Source organism: Schistocerca gregaria, chromosome 1 (assembly GCF_023897955.1).
Source record: "Schistocerca gregaria isolate iqSchGreg1 chromosome 1, iqSchGreg1.2, whole genome shotgun sequence".
Lineage (NCBI taxonomy): Eukaryota > Metazoa > Arthropoda > Insecta > Orthoptera > Acrididae > Schistocerca > Schistocerca gregaria.
Genome location: NC_064920.1, coordinates 1,010,620,448 through 1,010,638,498, shown reverse-complemented (window position 1 = coordinate 1,010,638,498; position 18,051 = coordinate 1,010,620,448). Strand labels below are relative to the sequence as shown.

General features: G+C 40.8%; 1 protein-coding gene across 6 annotated transcripts in view; it reads left to right on the top strand.

The window, feature by feature from the left end:
* The window catches only part of LOC126278688 (mitogen-activated protein kinase kinase kinase 15), a 281,737-nt gene that overhangs the window by 137,401 nt on the left and 126,285 nt on the right, over positions 1–18,051 (top strand). For all 6 annotated transcript variants that reach the window (XM_049978983.1, XM_049978969.1, XM_049978952.1 and 3 more), the window contains 4 exons: positions 855–1,024; positions 1,304–1,487; positions 13,743–13,876; positions 17,886–18,013. In XM_049978983.1, coding sequence (XP_049834940.1) covers positions 855–1,024; positions 1,304–1,487; positions 13,743–13,876; positions 17,886–18,013 — 616 coding nt within the window. The remainder of the gene's footprint in view (positions 1–854; positions 1,025–1,303; positions 1,488–13,742; positions 13,877–17,885; positions 18,014–18,051) is intronic.

Here is an 18,051-nt window from a genome sequence, read left to right as displayed (position 1 = left end):
AACAAGTATGGTGTGGAAACGAGAAACCAACCAGTGAAATGCACTATTTATTCCTTGTAAGTGCAGTGGATTTTGGAGTAAGACCTTTATTCTTGCAGATTCTTGCATATTCATATTCCTGCTGTATTTGAGGAGGTGGAAAGTAGGTGGTGATGGTGGTAAATGTGAACATTTTGATAGAATAATCCTTTGATGGTTTCTAAAGAATAATCCTTTGATGGTTTCTAATTCTGGCTGAGCATGCATGTGAATTTCAGTGAAGCATACCCTGAGATGCAAGGGTGGGGCGTTATTGTGCAAGTGACATTTCCAAAATGTGACAAAGTGGATCTTTATGCAGACCTTGGATTGGTTTCTCTGCTACATATTTTACAGAAATTAACTGCGCAAATGAATTGGTTACTGATGTGAACATTTGGGGAAAAATACCACTAGTTAACTGTTTGAAAAAATATTGCACAAAATTCCAGTTTGTGTACCTGTAAAGTATTGGTAACTTCCACATTGGTTATATGTCTTATATGTCACTTTTATGTCAATAGTGCAGATGAGTGACACCTCTCTCTTGTTGCCTGTTTTTGCTTTTCTTCTAATTAAGGAATTATTAAAAGCTCTAAAAGTGAGAGATTCAGTCTTGTAACTATAAACTCTGTCATGGCCTTTTTGTTTTAGTTGTATGGTTTCTAGATACTCTTCTTCTCTATCGAATCTTCTCTTTCTGCCTTTCATTGACTTTGTTGTGCATTAGATTTGTAATTGTTTTCTTTTTTAAGGATTCTTTGTTAGTAGAGGTAATTTATTTATTTCTCACGGTTTCCTTGATCACTTATTTTCATTTTGAATATCTTCAATAGATGCTTGTTTTGGAGCCAGATAAGGTATTCATGCCAAGTTATGTAACTGTGAATCTTGGAGCAGAAGAAAAGTCAATTGAGATATGGAACATGTGTCTGGATAGCATGAAGGGAAAATGTCGAAAGGTGCACAAATGGCTTTTTGCAGCTAGTCAGATTAGAAGTGTTAGGTAAGATCAATACTCATTTATTTTTGGTAAACAGCTGCTTTGTCCTTGTGCTTTACTAATAGGTATTGTGTTAAATGATTACTAGGTGGCCATATTCAAACTTACCTGAACAATATTTATATTTCTGACAAAATAAATTACTAAAGCTAATGAACAGAAGTGAACTTCATGTAATAATCACACCCAGCAGTGCCTGTCATAAAATATCAAAAACATTTTTGTGCCAGTTTTATGTAACTCAAAATTAAATCTGATCTCACATTTTCATGCTCCTTCCAGTTTATACAAGAGAGATGAGCGCTGCTTGTTCCTGTATGTACACCAAAACTCTGATGACTTTCAAATGTACTTTCCATCAGTCCAGTGTCGTCAAAGGTTTTTTGATTTGGTGAAAGAGATGACAGGGGACCAAGAAGGAATGGTTATGGACCTGGATGCTCAGCAGGCAGAGGATCAGATAAAAGTACGTGTATATTTCTAGGTAATGCTACATTGTCATACTGTTAATCACCATTATCAATAATTTTAGATATAGCATCTGTAAAACTACAATGAATGATTAACAGAAACTAATATTTTTATTTATGCTTGGATTTCAGTTAAACCATCTTGAAAGTGATTTCATTTACAGATGATGTCATTAACAATTGTATGGAAAGATGTGCTCTGTTTTTCAGTTTTCATTTTCAGTATGCTTCATTACTAAGTGTATTAAAAACAAAGATTCCAAGACTTACCAAGCGGGAAAGCGCCGGCAGACAGGCACAATGAACAAAACACACACACACACACACACACACACACACACACACACACACACACACACACACACACACACACAGAATTACTAGCTTTCGCAACTGATGGTTGCTTCTTCAGGAAGGAGAGGGAAAGACGAAAGGAAGTGGGTTTTAAGGGAGAGGGTAAGGAGTCAAGGAGTCATTCCAATCCCGGGAGCGGAAAGACTTCCCTTGGGGGGAAAAAAAGGACAGGTGTACACTCGTACACACACACACATATCCATGCGCACATACACATACACAAGCAGACATATTTAAAGGCAAAAAGCCTTGTGCCTGTCTGCCGACGCTTTCCCGCTTGGTAAGTCTTGGAATCTTTGTTTTTAATATATTTTTCCCATGTGGAAGTTTCTTTCTATTTTATTTTCATTACTAAGTGTGAGTGATAAACCCCAGTTTTACACATTCAAGTTGAAAGGTTTGCTCATTTGATCCTGTTCAAAAGTTCCTTGCATTGGTTTAGACCATTTACTGTATAGTATTTCTTATTGTATTTTTATGTATGGTCTGTGAGGTTTGTGTTGTAATGTGTTTGTTGATGAAATTGCTTTGGTTCAGTTATCCAACAGAACTCAAACAAAAATTGTTGGTTCTTGCCCACTCGTCTCGTTTAGTGTGCCTAAGGGATGCGGTGTTGCTATACTAACAATTCAAGCAAATAACATTACTAGTTTTATTTCTGTGAAGCAGAATTTACAATACTTAACTTTGAATTTACAAAAGTGTCACAAACGAAGGGCAACATGCTACCAAGTCAGAGTTCATGCAAGTTTGTCACCCAGTTTGTGGATCACCAATACTCAATTTGTAGCGCTCTCTCCTAGGCCTTGCTATGCTCCGTGAATATGTTCCACTAATGTTCGTACACTGATCTGATCTGAGCGGCTGGAGTGGCACTTATACTCACTTCTTGCAGAGGTTGCTCCTGGCATGGCACGGTCCTTGTCAGCGGGTTATTGGCTGATGATTCCTCACCGCCTTCTCACCTTCTCTGGTCTTGCATTCTTTCTCTTCGTTCCGGCACTTCTGGTTACGCCAGAACATCCCCCCCCCCCCCCAAAGCGATGGACCATGGGCCATCATTGTGTATGGAGTGTGACCACTGTGGGGGAGGCAGGAGTGTGGCTTCTGGCCATACTGCACCATCTGGCCTATGCTCTGGCACAAACGTCCCCGCGAAAATGACCAGAAGGGTATGCTTCCACCTCCTGTTGCCAGGAACCAGATGAAGAAGGTTGCGACTGCTGCAGTGTGGGTGGGTCGAACTCTTATCAGTTGGATGAGAGGAGACAGAGGAGGTGAAGGCTCCGTCTCCAAGAGATGGTCCCGTGGTGTCGTGATGACACTCTCTGGTGGCTGCTGTGCCCATACTGTCCTCCTGACCCATGAATCTGTTTGAAGAGAGACTGAAAGATCATGACAGAGGCGAAGTTGATTTTGATGGCAGTGCTGCAAGCCATTGGGACCTGAAAGAAGATACATGCAAGCGCCAAGTCGATACATGGTCTCACCTTGTGCCCACCATCTGCTGTCACTAAAAACCATGTAAAAGACAATATCATGGGGCACGAAGTGATACTTGTGGCCTTCCGTCAGTGCCAGATGCTGAGGAGGGTGGAGCAGTGTCCGATGGCGGAGGCCATGAACAAATTCTGCCGACAGCGGCCCATCGCATGGGAGCAAATGATATGAGTTGAGAGACAGATGTAGTGCTTGATCCCTGGTGTGTGTGGAGTGAAGTTTGGCCACCTGCTGCTTGAAGTTTCTGACAAAACATTACACTTTGCCGTTTGACTGTAGATGGAATGGTGCACTAGTTAGATGCTGTATGCCATTGCATTCACAGAATGTTTCAAATTAATTTGACGTGAACTGAGGTCTGATGTCTGATACTATCACTTCAGGTAAATCCTCGAGTCAAAAAATTGACGACAACACATGAATTGTGCTACATGATGTTGGCGAGTTCATTGGCACAGCAAAAGGAAACTTGCTATACGAGTCAACCACAATCAACCAGCAAGTGTTCCAAAAAGGTCCCGCAAAGTCTATGTGCACACGTTGCCATGGCGATTGTGACTTAGGCCTAGCAGAAAATTTTTGTGGTGGAGCGGACTGATTTTCCACACCTGCGTGACAGTGTGATGTTATATGTTCTATTTGGGCATCCATACCCTGCCAAGTACAGTGCTGATGCACTAACTGTTTTGTATGAAGAATTCCCCAGTGTCCTTGGTGAAGTAACTTCAACACTTCTTTGTGCAAAGCTTTAGGGATCAACACGTGTGACTGTCTACTGTCATTTAGAACAAGAAGCACACCATTTTGTACAGCAAGGCTATGACGATGTGCAAAGTATCGGCATACTACAGAGTTCTTTATGTTATTCAGTGAGTGAGCCAAGATGTGTGAATATAATTGAGCAAAATGTTCAAATCTGAGTCAGCTTCTGTGACCTGTGCAATTTTCTTATAGTTCAGCGGGAAAGACTGACGCAATTTTGAATCCTGAGCCTCTATGTGACAACAAGATGCAGCAGAAGCATCAAAGTCTGTATCAGGACCAATCGGAAGACATGAAAGTGCATCCGCATTATCATGTTGAGCTGCTGGATGATACACAATCTCACATTGGTATTGAGACAACAACAAAGCCCATCTTTGCTAGTTTTGGGCAGTTCGTACAGCAGTGGTTTCATCGTATGAAACAAGGACTGTGAAGGCTTGTGATTCATGACTAAGTAGAATTTTCTGCCACACAAATAGTGGTGGAATTTGGTGACACCATACACAAGAACCAAAGCCTCTTTTTCAATTTTCGAAAAGGTTCCACTGAGCTTTGGACAACACTTTTGCTGAGAAAGCAATTGGCCTGTCTATATCATCAGTTCTGTGCAAAAGCACTGCACCGATTCTGTAAGAGGAAGCATCAACTTGCAATACAAGTGGTTTGTTCGGATCAAAATGAACTAAGCATCGATTACCGAGCAATGCATCTTTAAGTTTTTCAAAAGCTACTTGGCACTCACATGTCCAAACAAAGGGGACATTCTTGTGGCGCAACCGATGCAATGGAGCTGCTATTTGTGCAGCATTCGGTATGAACTGAATATAATACTTCATTTTCCCTAAAACTGATTGCAATTCTGTGACATTGTGAGGGACTGGCAAATCTCGTATGACTAACAAATGTGACTTAAGAGGATGTACACCTTGACTGTTTATGACATGACCAAGATACTGCAACTCAGGTTTAAAAGAATCACACTTATCCGGCCTACACTTTAGTCCTGCATCAGATAACACACGAACAAGGCATGTAAATTTGCAATATGTTCTTCAGGTGTACAACCTGCTACTACAATATTGTGGAAATAGTTTGAACGGTTTGGCACTTGTGCAGTCAGCTGTTCCAAATACTGTTGACAAATGGTGGGTGCGGAAGCACTGCCAAAAGGCAAATGCAAATATTTAAACAATCCCAAATAGTATTCACTACATACACGTTTTGAGATTCTTCATCGAGCAGTAATTGAAGATATGCTTCACGCAAATCAATTTTTGAAAAAATAGCATCCAGTGCCTAATCTGTCCATGAGATCCTTTGGGTGTGGCAATGGATAAGTATCAATGACAGGTTATGGGTTGACTGTAGACTTAAAGTCAACACAGAGGTTAATGTGACATGAAGATTTGTGCAGCAAAACCAGTGGAGTTGCCCATTCATTAGCTGATATGGGTGTAATAACTCCGATAACTTGCAATTCTTTAAGTTCAGCAGTAACTTTGTTCCGTAACGCAATGGTAACAGTTCTGGCTCAACAAAATTTCAGCTGAGTTTTGTCTTTGAGAGTAAAGTGTATAACAACATTTTTGGGTTTGCTAAACCTTCATAAAAGAGTTCCAGGAATTCTTTTAGCAAGCTAGCTACTCTGTCTTTTGCTTTGAATGCAGACACTGACAACAGATTGTCCTGCATTTTAAAGCCAAACAATTCAAAAGAATGAAGACCACATATGTTCTCACACTCGCATGATTGTAGCACTGTAAAAGTCACTGTTTGCATATGCGAGCAATGCATAGCAGGCAAAATACATGTTCCGAGAACGGGAATGTCTTGTCCATTATAAGCTGTCAGTTGCATGCTAGTTTTAGACAGGCATGGGGATCCTAACAGTTCATATGTGTGATGATTGAGCAATGTGACTGAGGCACCTGTGTCCAACTGAAATTTCGAATTCCCACAAGTGAGTAAATGAACAACAAGTTAGTTTGACTGATGTATCACTGACAAAACTGCATGCTTGCTAGTTGCAGACTTGGAATATACTGCATTAATGACATGGGTCTTGTGACTGGATTTTTGTGAGTGGGCTGAATTCTTATGCTTCTTCCGTTGCAAACTTAGGGATTGTTCATGTCTTTTCTACCACAAGCGTAACACTGAACTTGTCGGGAGGGGCAGTCTTGGCGTTTTGCCATGAGTAACACCTATGGCAAGACTTAATTCTGAATTCTGTTCGCCTTTGTAGCAAACTGCTTACATGCCATGGAAAAGCGAACTGCCTACATGGCAAGGAAGGTTGTTTACTCAGGGCAGCTAGTACACGCCACCAGTGCAGAATGGGGCAATTACAAGCAAGGGACTCAACCCAGCAAATATCTGGCTGCTCAAATGTATGAGCCGACAACGCACCAGAATCATACTGATCTAGTATTTGTACTACTTGCTGAAGTGACTGATTAGTGTGTTTCAGAATTTGTTCTCTGAGTTTACCATCATGTACATTTTACATGATCGCATCACGCAACATAGCATATGAATATAAAGGACTGCAAGCCCATTTGAATTTATGTTTTCTTGTCATACGTTGCAAATCTATTACCCACTTGTGATACGTTTGTTCTGACCATTTTTTGCAATTAAAGAATAGATACCCAGCTGCTACCACATTCACTTGGTGGTCATAATAGTTTGTTAGGGACTGTACTTTTTGGTCGTACGACAGTCTGCTCGAAGTGGCATTAGGAAAGAGTCTTTGAATTAATGTAACACTGCACTTCCTACCGTGGATGGTGGATATGGAAGTTCCACAGTACCTGGAATATTGTGAGCTAGCAAATGTGCCTCGAGCCATTCCTCCTCTTGTTCAATAAACTGTCGAAAAGTAGCTGCAGCACCTTGTTGAGTAATGCTGATATTTGTTGCATCTGAAACAGAAACATCTGCATTAGCTGTGTGACATCTAAAGCTTGCGGCTGTGGTGCCTGAGCAGGGGGTGGGACAGGTGGGGGGTCATGTTGGAAGACACAAAAGCAACAAATAGACAAAGCAAGAAATCTAAATAATGACAAAATCAAAGAAATTTTCTACAACGCCTACCTGAAAACATTGATTAGCAAAAATGACAAACTGTTAAAACAAGAAGCACCCCTACAAAGTAAAGACAGAGAATTAAGGCATGAGGACAATATTCTTGAAAGGCCGTGGCTACCAGGCATGGAATTTGGAGGATTCTTTTTGCCAGTTGGGTTTTGCCCACTGGTCTCGTGTAGGCTGTCTAAGGAATGCGGCATTCTCAGAGTGCTATACAATAATTCAAGCAAATAATATTAGTAATTTTATTTCTTTGAAGCAGAATTTACAATACTTAACTTGAATTTATAAAGGTGTCGCAAAAGCAGGGGGATATACAGCCAAGTCAGAGTTCATGCAAGTTTGTCACCCAGTCTGTGGATCACCAGTACTCACTCATCCGATCTGAGTGGCCGAGTCTAGCAGGAGTGGCAGTTATATTCACTTTTTGCGGAAGTTGCTCCTGAAATGGCACGGTCCTTGGCAGTGGGCTTTTGGCTGATGTTTCCTCATCACCTTCTCTGGTATTGTGTTTTTCCTCTTCGTTCCGGCACTTGTGGTTATGCCAGAACAAAAATAACCTCATATATCCTTAAAATTTTACTTACATATACCAACCTGTGGAGTGAAATGATGATCAGTACTGTGTTGATGAAGTGTGTGTTGAGTTAGTTCTGTATGTAAAACAGTACTTAAATTTATTGAAGACTAGCCCTTTCCTTGTGGCTTTACCTACATATGTGTTCGACACATATATTGAACACACCTCCTCTCTGTGTCTAGTTCTTCCTCTGTCTGTCTGTCCACGTCATCCTCCAATCTCTGTCTGTCTTTGTCTTCCTGCCCAGTCTCTCTCTCTCTCTCTCTCTCTCTCTCTCTCTCTCTCTCTCTCTCTATCTCCTTCTTCCCCTCTCTCTGTCCATTTCCTCAACACCCTCTGTCTACCCATATCTTCCTCTGCACTCCAGAACTGTGTGAAGTTTATGATCCTCGTCTATGACATAAAATTGTGGTGGTTACCACAACTCGAGGACCTGAAGGCAAGGCCAAGAAGACAATGAACATCTTGAAGTGTCTTTACCACATGTCCTGGGGAGTGGACAAGGTGTGTCCGCTCCAGTTTTATAGGGTCTTTGCCTGATCATGGCTGGACTATGGGTGCACAGTGTATGGGTCAGTAAGTCCTTATTTATCTAAAGACCATTTATGCTATGCACCATGAGAGGATCATGGGTACTTAGAAGATCAGTCTCATTCCCAGTCTCTGTGCTAGACTGGTGAACTGCTGCTTATCATCCAGAGGCAACTTATCATGGTGCGTAAGGTGTGTCAGTTCCTTGCTACTTCCACCTCCCCAGCATACCATACTGTTGCTTGTCCGGCTATGGAACACCTCTTTACCTATAATCCATGGGGAATGAGGCTGTTTGGGATCTGTGTGAATTGTGTGGTTGAGCCCAATAGTGTGAAGTATGTACAGGCTCAAATTCGGTGTTTTAACCGATTGCCAGTCAGGTTGCTACAGAGGCCCAGAGGAACTTAAATTTAGTGCAGTACAGGGAAGGTTTCCCTCTTGCATGTGTTTTTAACACATTATTTTATAACAGTGTAACTGAGTAACCCAACTATGTAGCTGTGTTTACAGATGGGTCTGAACAGGGAACTCTGTTGGTAACTCTGTTGTTTTCACTGAGTGTGTGCTCAATGTCGGACTGCCTCCAGACTTTACGGTGTTTTAGCCAGAATTATATGCAATATTGTGGAGACTGGAACAGATGGGACATTTTTTTAGTGCTAAATTTATTATCTGTTGAGATTCTTTGAGTTCACTTCATTCTCAGCAATGCTTCAATAAAATAGTCCAGCATACCCGGACACCTTACTCCGAGTACAAAGGATGGAGAAGAAGGGGTCTTGCTGGTTGCCAAGGCACATGGGTATTGCGGGGAATGAAAGGGCAGATATAGCAGCCAAGGAGGTATGTCATGATCCTCAGATATTTCAGTGTGTCATCCCCCTACATGCTATCACCTCACTGTTGAGGTGAAGAATTTTGTGTCAATGGGAAGATGAGTGGCTGGAAGTGTCAGAAAATAAGCTCCATCTAGTAAGTCACACAGTGCAGTGGTGGCGTACCTTTTTCCAGCCACTCAGACGGGATGAGGTTCTTGTTACTCATCTTCACTTAGGCCATAGCCCTACGATGCATGGCTTCTTGCTCCAACGAAAGGACGCTCAAGACTGTGGTGCTTGTTAGACTTTGCTTTATTTTCAGACCAGAGAGCAGTGGCAGGTTTGCTGACAGATCTGACCTCTATTTCATGTAATGTTCAAATGAATGTGGTGATAGTTTAAAGGTTTTGTGATTTGTCCCACTTTTTTCCAAAAAGTTTAGGAAGATGTTCTCAATGTGTCAACAGCTTAAGTGGCCTACCACTGTTTTTTTTTTTTTTTTTTTTAAGTGGTCAGCCAGTCACATTTTCCTGTACACTTCTTTTAGTTCTTCTGTCATTTTACTTCTGTTTTAATCCCAGAGATAGCATCTTTCATACTTTCTCCATTGCCTTAATGTGTGTGAGTTAGAGTGATTCTGTGGGTCAATGTGAGTGAGGTGAGAGTGATTTAATGAGTGTCCCTTTCTAAGTTGCTTCCTCACTGTGTGACAACAATTTTAGTCATCTTATCTGCTGATAATCTTGTCATTGAGCACTTATAATCTAAAACACACACACACACACACACACACACACACACACACACACACACACTCTCCACCTGCCTTACGAATCTCTCCCCTCCCCCTTCCAGCCCTTCTCTCTGTCCAGTTCCTCCTCTCCCTCACTCTATCCATCCATCTCAACCTGTTCCCAGCCATGCTCATCAGCACATTGAGCCCATGCAATACAGTTTAATAAAGCAGGCAGGTTGATGCGACTCCTGCAACATGCCTGTCATGCAGAGCAGCCTACATGCTGGGGCATGGAAAGGCTACTCTGCAAAGCATGTTGACCTGACAGGCTTACATTGTTTACACTCAACATGCTTGTCATGCAGTGAGCACCATGAGCTGGAAAAAAACATTTTTGCCTCTAGCTCCGCTACTATTGGAGATAGGAGGTTACAAACATCATAGTTCTGATAATTGGGAGGCCTGCTGTTTCTGAACCAAATTGGGTTGAAATTGATCCAGGGGTTTGGCAGGAGGTCCGGGACATACACACTGCTTTATACAGGGTGAGTCGCGTAAGATGTAACACCCCCTTTATTCCGGGGGCGACTGCACATGTCAGCATGCGGTTTTTGGCTAATCAATGCGGACTATGGATCACATACATTGGTACAAGCACAATAATCACAACATTTATATTGACCGAGATAATGAGGCAAGTACATGTTTTTTAAATGGGATGCTATACTTTCATTACCATCATTCGAACACTCTGGAAAAGACGCGTATAGTGATGTAACGCATGTTGCTATTGTGATACAAGTTTCACTTAAAAGAGGGCAGATGCCTACGTAGCGTAGGCCATGCATGCTGCATAGAGCATGGCAACTCAGCCTTCGGGTCGCGCAAGGCATGTTTACAGACTGCAGCCACTTCTGACTGCCTCGACCTTTAATCATACAATATTTCCCACCGTCTTCTAAGCAAAGTTTGAATCACAATAGCAATATGTGTTACATCACTATACGCGTCTTTTCCAGAGCATTTGAATGATGGTAAAAAAAGTATAGCGTCCCATTAAAAAACATGTACTTGACTCATTATCTCAGTCAATGTAAATGTTGTGATTATTGTGCATGTACCATTGTATGTGCCCCATAGTCCATTATGATTCGCCAAACACTGCTTGTTGATACGTGCAATCACACCCAGCATAATGGGGGATGTTCCGTCTTAGGCGACTTACCCTGTATAATAACAAGATTGCTATTTAAATGTTAGTAGGACCTTTTCTACACATTAAAAGTTTTCAAGAAATGAGCAGCTAACAGCTGTAGATTGAAGTACAAATACCAAGCTAACTGGCATAATGGCAAGCATTGCTGCCCACAAACATCGAGGTCCCATGTTCAGTTCCTGCACACCACTACAGATTTCTCTGTGGTGTGACAAATCTGCATGAATAAATCAGCAGAGATACAGACATGCAAGTTACCTAAGTGGTATCATATCAAAAATTTGCTTTAGGCTGGGATGCACATGACCTTATTTTGTTTTTGCTTTCAATTAAATCAGTTTATCATAAGAAAACTACTAGCAAGTCAAAAATTGAAAGCCTTACACCTCTCTCTCTCTCTCTCTCTCTCTCTCTCTCTCTCTCTCTCTCTCTCTCTCTCTCTCTGCTCATTTCCTACTCCCCCTCCTCTGTCCACCTCATACTCTCCCTCTCACTGTCCAACTTCTCAGCTCCCTTTCTCTATCCAGTTCATCCTCCCCCATCTCAATATCCATCTCTTCTTCTTCTCTGATGGGGACAGGGAGGGGCAGAGAGATTGACAGAAAGAGGGAAGGAAGAGGAGACGAACATGGAGAGTGGGAGACAGAAAAGTGTGCAATCTATGTGACAAACCTCCCTGTTCTTACTATCCATCTCCCCTCTCTCTACTGTACATGCCTATCCGCATATGTGCCGCAGAAACAAAATCTGATACTACCCACCTAACATGCCAGTTGTGCAGGGCTGTCTAGATGTCAGCACTACCAATCCTTTTTCACCCCCACACTCACACCTGTGGGAGCTATGTGGTGCTTACTTACCCCCTCACCCCCCACCCTGGTACTACTTTCCAAGCAACAAGTGGTATGTGTGTCAGATTTGGTTGAAATTGATGTAGTGGTTTAGGAGGAGATGTTTCAGCCATTTGAACAGAATAGCGTTATAGGCCTGTGGGCAGCTGATTGGATGTATTGACATATTGCTGCACAAGTTGTGCACAGTGTGGTACAGGTGGTGTGTTGTAGCTTTCAGAAGCGATCTGTGGAACATTCAGACACCTACAGGCCAGTTTCTGGTCAGCTGGATAGTACAGACACACGTCAAGATTGGCACATTTCGTGAACAGCAGTGGCTGACCAGACATCATCCAGGGGTGAAATGTGGGCACATGTTGTATCTGCCACATCGTCGGGTACCTTTGGGAACTATCTGCTTATAGCAGGATTAATATGACAGGCCACCACTGACATCAACTCTACCTAGTATGGCTACCACAAATTGCTACTTCCAACAGATACAGTGATAAACATTCAACTAACTGTACACAGCATACCTACCATTTTGACACACTTACATGACCAAACATAGAAATGTGCAATTGATGCATTATGAAACGGTTACGTGCAAATATAAACTTATTTCTAAGAATTTAAGGTTTTGTTTATTTTTATTTAAATCGAATTTAAAAATGTAAGGACGACTAATTTTATAAAGTTTTCATATTCTTGCATTCTAAACATACAGAATGTTCTTAGTAGCTACAAAAAGAGAAAGAAAATGTAACAAGAGAGGAGTACATTAATAAGTCAAACTCCCCTGCAAAAACTGAGAATTGTGGATATTCGAACAAAAGTGGCATCTGATATATCACAAGAAAGAGTAGCATCAAAAGATTCAATTTAGATCAGAGATCTCTCAGCTCGATTCATTACAGGACGTATCATGATGGTAACTCATATCTTAAATCTTTCGGAGCCACACTCCGTGTTAAAGGAGTGCAGATCCCACCCCGTAGCCTACACTCGCCCCAGTCTTCCATGTTACTACTAGTTGTTCATTAATGAAAAAACAGAAATAAACACTATTATTTAAATATGTAAGTGTGACATCACAGCATTACAAAAATAGCCATTTTTTACCAGCTCAGACAATATATTTGCAATGCTTTTGACTCTTCTGACTACTCATATTTTCCCTGTTTCTCCTCAGGAGGTTGATTTCCACTGCAATCTGAAACAGAAATAATAATTTTTAAAAAGATTGCAAGATTTTTTCTTTACAGTGAGTGGCCTAGGGGTTTCTGTGGTGTATGCAGATTAGTTTAACTGTACTTTATAAGAATATTATGAAAATGAAAGTTGCTACTCATGATGTAGCAGAGATTCTGAGTCGTAGGTAGGCACAACAAAAAGACTCTCACAGTTTAAACTTTCGGCTATTAAGGACTTTGTCAACAATAGATGACAGACATACATACACATGCACACTCAACTCGCACGAACATCTGCAGTCTCAGGCGGCGGTTTTCAGTTGCCTGAGACTGCAGTCGTGTGTGCAGACTGCGTTTGCGTGAGTTTGTATGTATGTATGTCTGTCACCTATTGTTGATGAAGGCCTTAATGGCAGAAAGCTTTAATTGTGAGTGTCTCTTTGTTGTGCCTATCTGCGATTCAGCATCTCTGCTATATGGTAAATAGCGACTTCCCTTTTCATAATATTGTTACATTCCTTCCTGGATTTTCTATTGTTTGAACTTATAAGAATTGTTTGTGAGTAAAATATTTGTAATTAAAATTTATTGCAGAAGCTTATTAATTAGTGTGTGTCTTTTTTTTTTAGTATGAATATGAGCAAGATGAACAAGGAAAAAGAATTGTGTTAGGAAAGGGCACTTTTGGAGTTGTGTTTGCTGCCAGAGATCTAATAACACAAGTAAGGATAGCAGTGAAAGAAATTCCAGAGAAAAATAAAGGGTAAGGTTCAGCTATGTAATTTTGATTATGGTTTTTAATATGTGGACTGCTAAATTCTGTTGCATTACTGGACTAAATCAATGTCCAGGAATTGCAGAAAAATAAAAGTAATTTCTTGTAACTGGTCTTAGTGACTATATTTTTGCTTCCAGAAGTCTTATTAGTCATAAATTACGTGTGATATGCTTATTAAATCATCACTTTGTAACATGTTCTTAGCTGAATACTGAAAGTTAATTTGTGTGAGTGCTAATTTTGAAGTAAATAAATTATAACATTCTATCCCTAACCATATTTCCTTCTTTGTCAATCTTGAATGTGTAATAAGAGAAGTGGCATAAAGTTGTGAACGAATTATTGAAACATTTGACAAAGATTACCACCAATAAATTGAGTGATGGGCAAGAATAATTAATTGTTACACAATGAGGAACAGAAATTCTCTAATTTTTTATAGGATAACTAAAAGCCCACTTGCATGATGATAAATTCAGTGTCACTGACAAGAGTAGCTGTAAGATGTACAAGGAGGTAAAATGATCTATTGTAAGTGAGACACACGAGGAAAGGAAAACTATTAACAATGTTTTTAGTAAATCAAATTGAAATTTTTGTTAATTAAGAAACACAGTTTAGCAGGTGAATAGAGAGAACCTAAATTCAAAAATATAGGGAATGCATTGAAAGAATGGCCACTGGGCCTGTTGTTCTACCTGTTTGATTTTATAAAGATTACACACAAGAATTTGCTTCCATTGTAGCAACAATTTGTCATAGTTTTCTGGATAAACTCTGTGTCCCAAATGACTGGTGTAAGGCACAAGCTGTACCCATTTCCAAGAGGTCATCAAGCAGATACATGTAACTGTTGATTATTTTTTTACCACAGACAATTTCTACTGTAGAATAATTGGATAAGTTTTATGCTTCCACATTGTGACAATTTTGGAGGCTTTAACTTGCCTCTGTAGGAATCCATATGGATTCAGGAAAACGTGATTGTGTGAAACTCCACTTATTCTGTTCATTCATGAGTCACAGAATGCAGTAGATAGTGGCACCCACACTGAGGCCTTGACTTCAAAAAGCATTATTGCCTAGTGGAAAAAAATAAGTACACAGAATGCCGGCTCAACCATGTGAATAGATAGATATTTTAGCAAATAGGACACAGTATGTCATTATCATTGGAAAAAAAACTGAAGGAAGTGTTGCCTAGTGGATAACAGTCACTAAATGAAGCTATCCATAATGGTGTTTTCTGTTGTAATTAGGTACATCACAATATCAAAAAATGGTAGTGAAATACAGGAAAATACCCAGAACATTCATGTTTCATGCAGGAATGTGCAGTTAATTGATAAAATAAACAAATGTAACTTAGTGCTTGTACATAGGTAGAAGTACCCTTTATTGTGTGATTACATCATAGACAATCAACCTATGGAAACAGTAGCAAACGTAAAATATTTAGGAGTGTTTATCCAGTGCTACTGAAATTTAATAATCACATAAAACTCTTTATAGTAAATAAAGGTACCAAACTGAGATAAGTGGGAAGAATAGTGAGCAAATTTAATTTTTCTAAGAAGGAAGTAGCTGCTTCATCTGTTGTTTACCTGAGTCGGAGTGTAGCTTGTCAGTTTGAAACAATTACCTTGTAAGACGAGGTAGAAAAGATTTAAAGAAGTATTCTACATTTTGCTGTAGTTTCATTCGTTCATTGGTATAGCATAATGGATTTGCTCATCCAACTCCAGTGCCAGATGCTCCAGGATTGGCATTGTACTTTAAGGAGAGTCTTACTGTTAAAATTACGTGATTGCACCTTCCACAGGAGTCAAGCAATGCAATACTCCCTTCTACATGGTTCTCACTAAATTATCACGGTGGTAAAGTCTTGAGCTTGTGCATTGGATTACTGACAGCCTTCCCATGCCTCACCATTCAGAAATGGAATGGATTCCTTGTGGTGGTGGTGGTGGTCATGTGGGGGGGACTGGGGGTAGATTATAGTGGTTCTCTCTCTCTCTCTCTCTCTCTCTCTCTCTCTCTCTCTCTCTCTCTCTCTCTCTCTCTCTGACTTCTCAATTTTTCTGATTTTATTTATTACTTTCATATTATCTCTTTCACATCTGCCTTGCTGTGCTGCCTGCCTTCATCCAGTGCCAAAGGTGACTTTCCTAGCTAGCTGTTGTGAAGTTCAGTCTTCTCTAATTATTGGCTCTGTGTTTCAGTAAACAAAGAATGCATAGGTTTCAAAAGTGAATGATGTGAGCATTTGTATGCTACTTTCAGCGTTTTTCCACTTTGTAGGTAGATGTTTGTTGCATGTCTATTACAGTAATGTGAATGGCATATATCTAAGTACTACCCTTTTCCCCTGCAGCTTCACCCTTGTATGCATTTTGCACATATGTTGTACACATCTCCTCCTCCTCCCCCCCCCCCCCCCCCCCCTCTGTCCATCTCTTCCCCTTGTCTCTGTGCAGGAAACGTAAAGTGTTTATTTATTCCAGTCTGTAATTGTAAATAAAATAATGTGACCTATCTTTGCAGTGCTGTTTTATAAAATGACATTCTCATTTAATTGAGACTGTAACATAGCAATTACGAACTGTTCAAAGAGAGAATCATGCAAATGGAGGACTGTACAGGTAGGTCTTCACTCAGTGCCTCATTATTGTTATTATTTTTTTATTAGATGGACTACATGTCATCAGTACTTTAGCAGGAAGGTTCCTTATGTGTTGAGAAGGGGAGACTAATTTGGCGTCTTGCAATGTATCATCCCAGTGCTGGTATCCTTCCATTTGTATAAGTACAGGAATGCTATGTTGAATAGCGCTTTGCTGTTGAAAGCTGTCTAAAGCATAACCAACCATGAGGACTTTAGTTGTATCGACAGTAGGGGTGTCTTATCACTACAATACATGTATCTGTGGTCCATTTAATGTGTGTACTACATGTCTGTCCATAGCCTCTACCCTCGTCTCTCTGTCCATCTCCTGTCGTCATCACTCTATGTCCTCCTCCCCGATCTTTTTATCCATCTCTCATATCTCTGTCCATCTCTTCCTCGTCCTCTCTTTATCTAACTCTTCCTTCCTCTTCTGTCCATTCACTCCTCTCTCTGACTAACTCTCCGTTACCCCTCTCTTTCTGACTCCTGCCTCCCTCCTCTCTCTCTCTCTCTCTCTCTCTCTCTCTCTCTCTCTCTCTCTCTCTCTCTCTCTCTCTCTCTCTCTCTCTCTGTCTCTCTTTCCCTCTTTCCATCTTCTCCTTTCACCTACCTCCGCCCTTCTCTTCTCCCCCCCCCCCCTCTCTCTCTCCTCCACATCCTCCATCCACCTTTCCTCCTTCTTTGTCTCTCTGTCCACCTCTTGTCTTCCCGTCTCTCTGTCTACCTCATCTTCCCACCTCCATCTCCTCCTCCCTTCTTTCTCTGTCCAGCTTATCCTTCCTCTCTCTCACTACCCAGCTATCTCTCCCCCCCCCCCCCCCTCTCTCTCTTGTGCCCACCTACAGGTGTAGCCCCTGCAAAGCTTGCCAATACTGACTGTACAACAAGCCTGTTGTGCAGGGCAGCCTACTTGTTAGCAATAGAAAATGTTGCTTGTATCTCTGCACCTATGGGAGCTAGAAGATTCTAACTTAGGTAGTGGCGATTCTCCTATAGCTAGCAGTATGTGTACAGTACTTGGTTGAAATTAATCATATTGTTTAGGAGAAGATGCTGGACATACATACATCCTGTTTATTTTGTAACCATTATTGCTGACTTTTATCATATTTTCTTGCTTTTTATGTTATATGTAAGGTGAGAATTGGTAATCTGCACAGTATTTGTGAAGGTAAGTATGGGCCATCTAAACTGATGACTTTTTGCTTGCATATATTATGTTTGAGCACTGAGAGACAGCTGACCCAGTTGGAAGCAAAGTAAATGCTACTAGGGACTACCATAGCAGGTTTTCTTAGCAACATATTTGTTTGTTTTTCATTACAGAGATGTTCAGCCATTGCATGAAGAAATAAAGCTACATTCTCAGTTGAGACACAGAAACATTGTGCAGTATTTGGGTTCAGTGTCAGAAGATGGTTACTTCAAGATTTTCATGGAGCAAGTACCAGGGGGTAAGTGGATTTCTAATATATTTTCTGGGATGAATTAC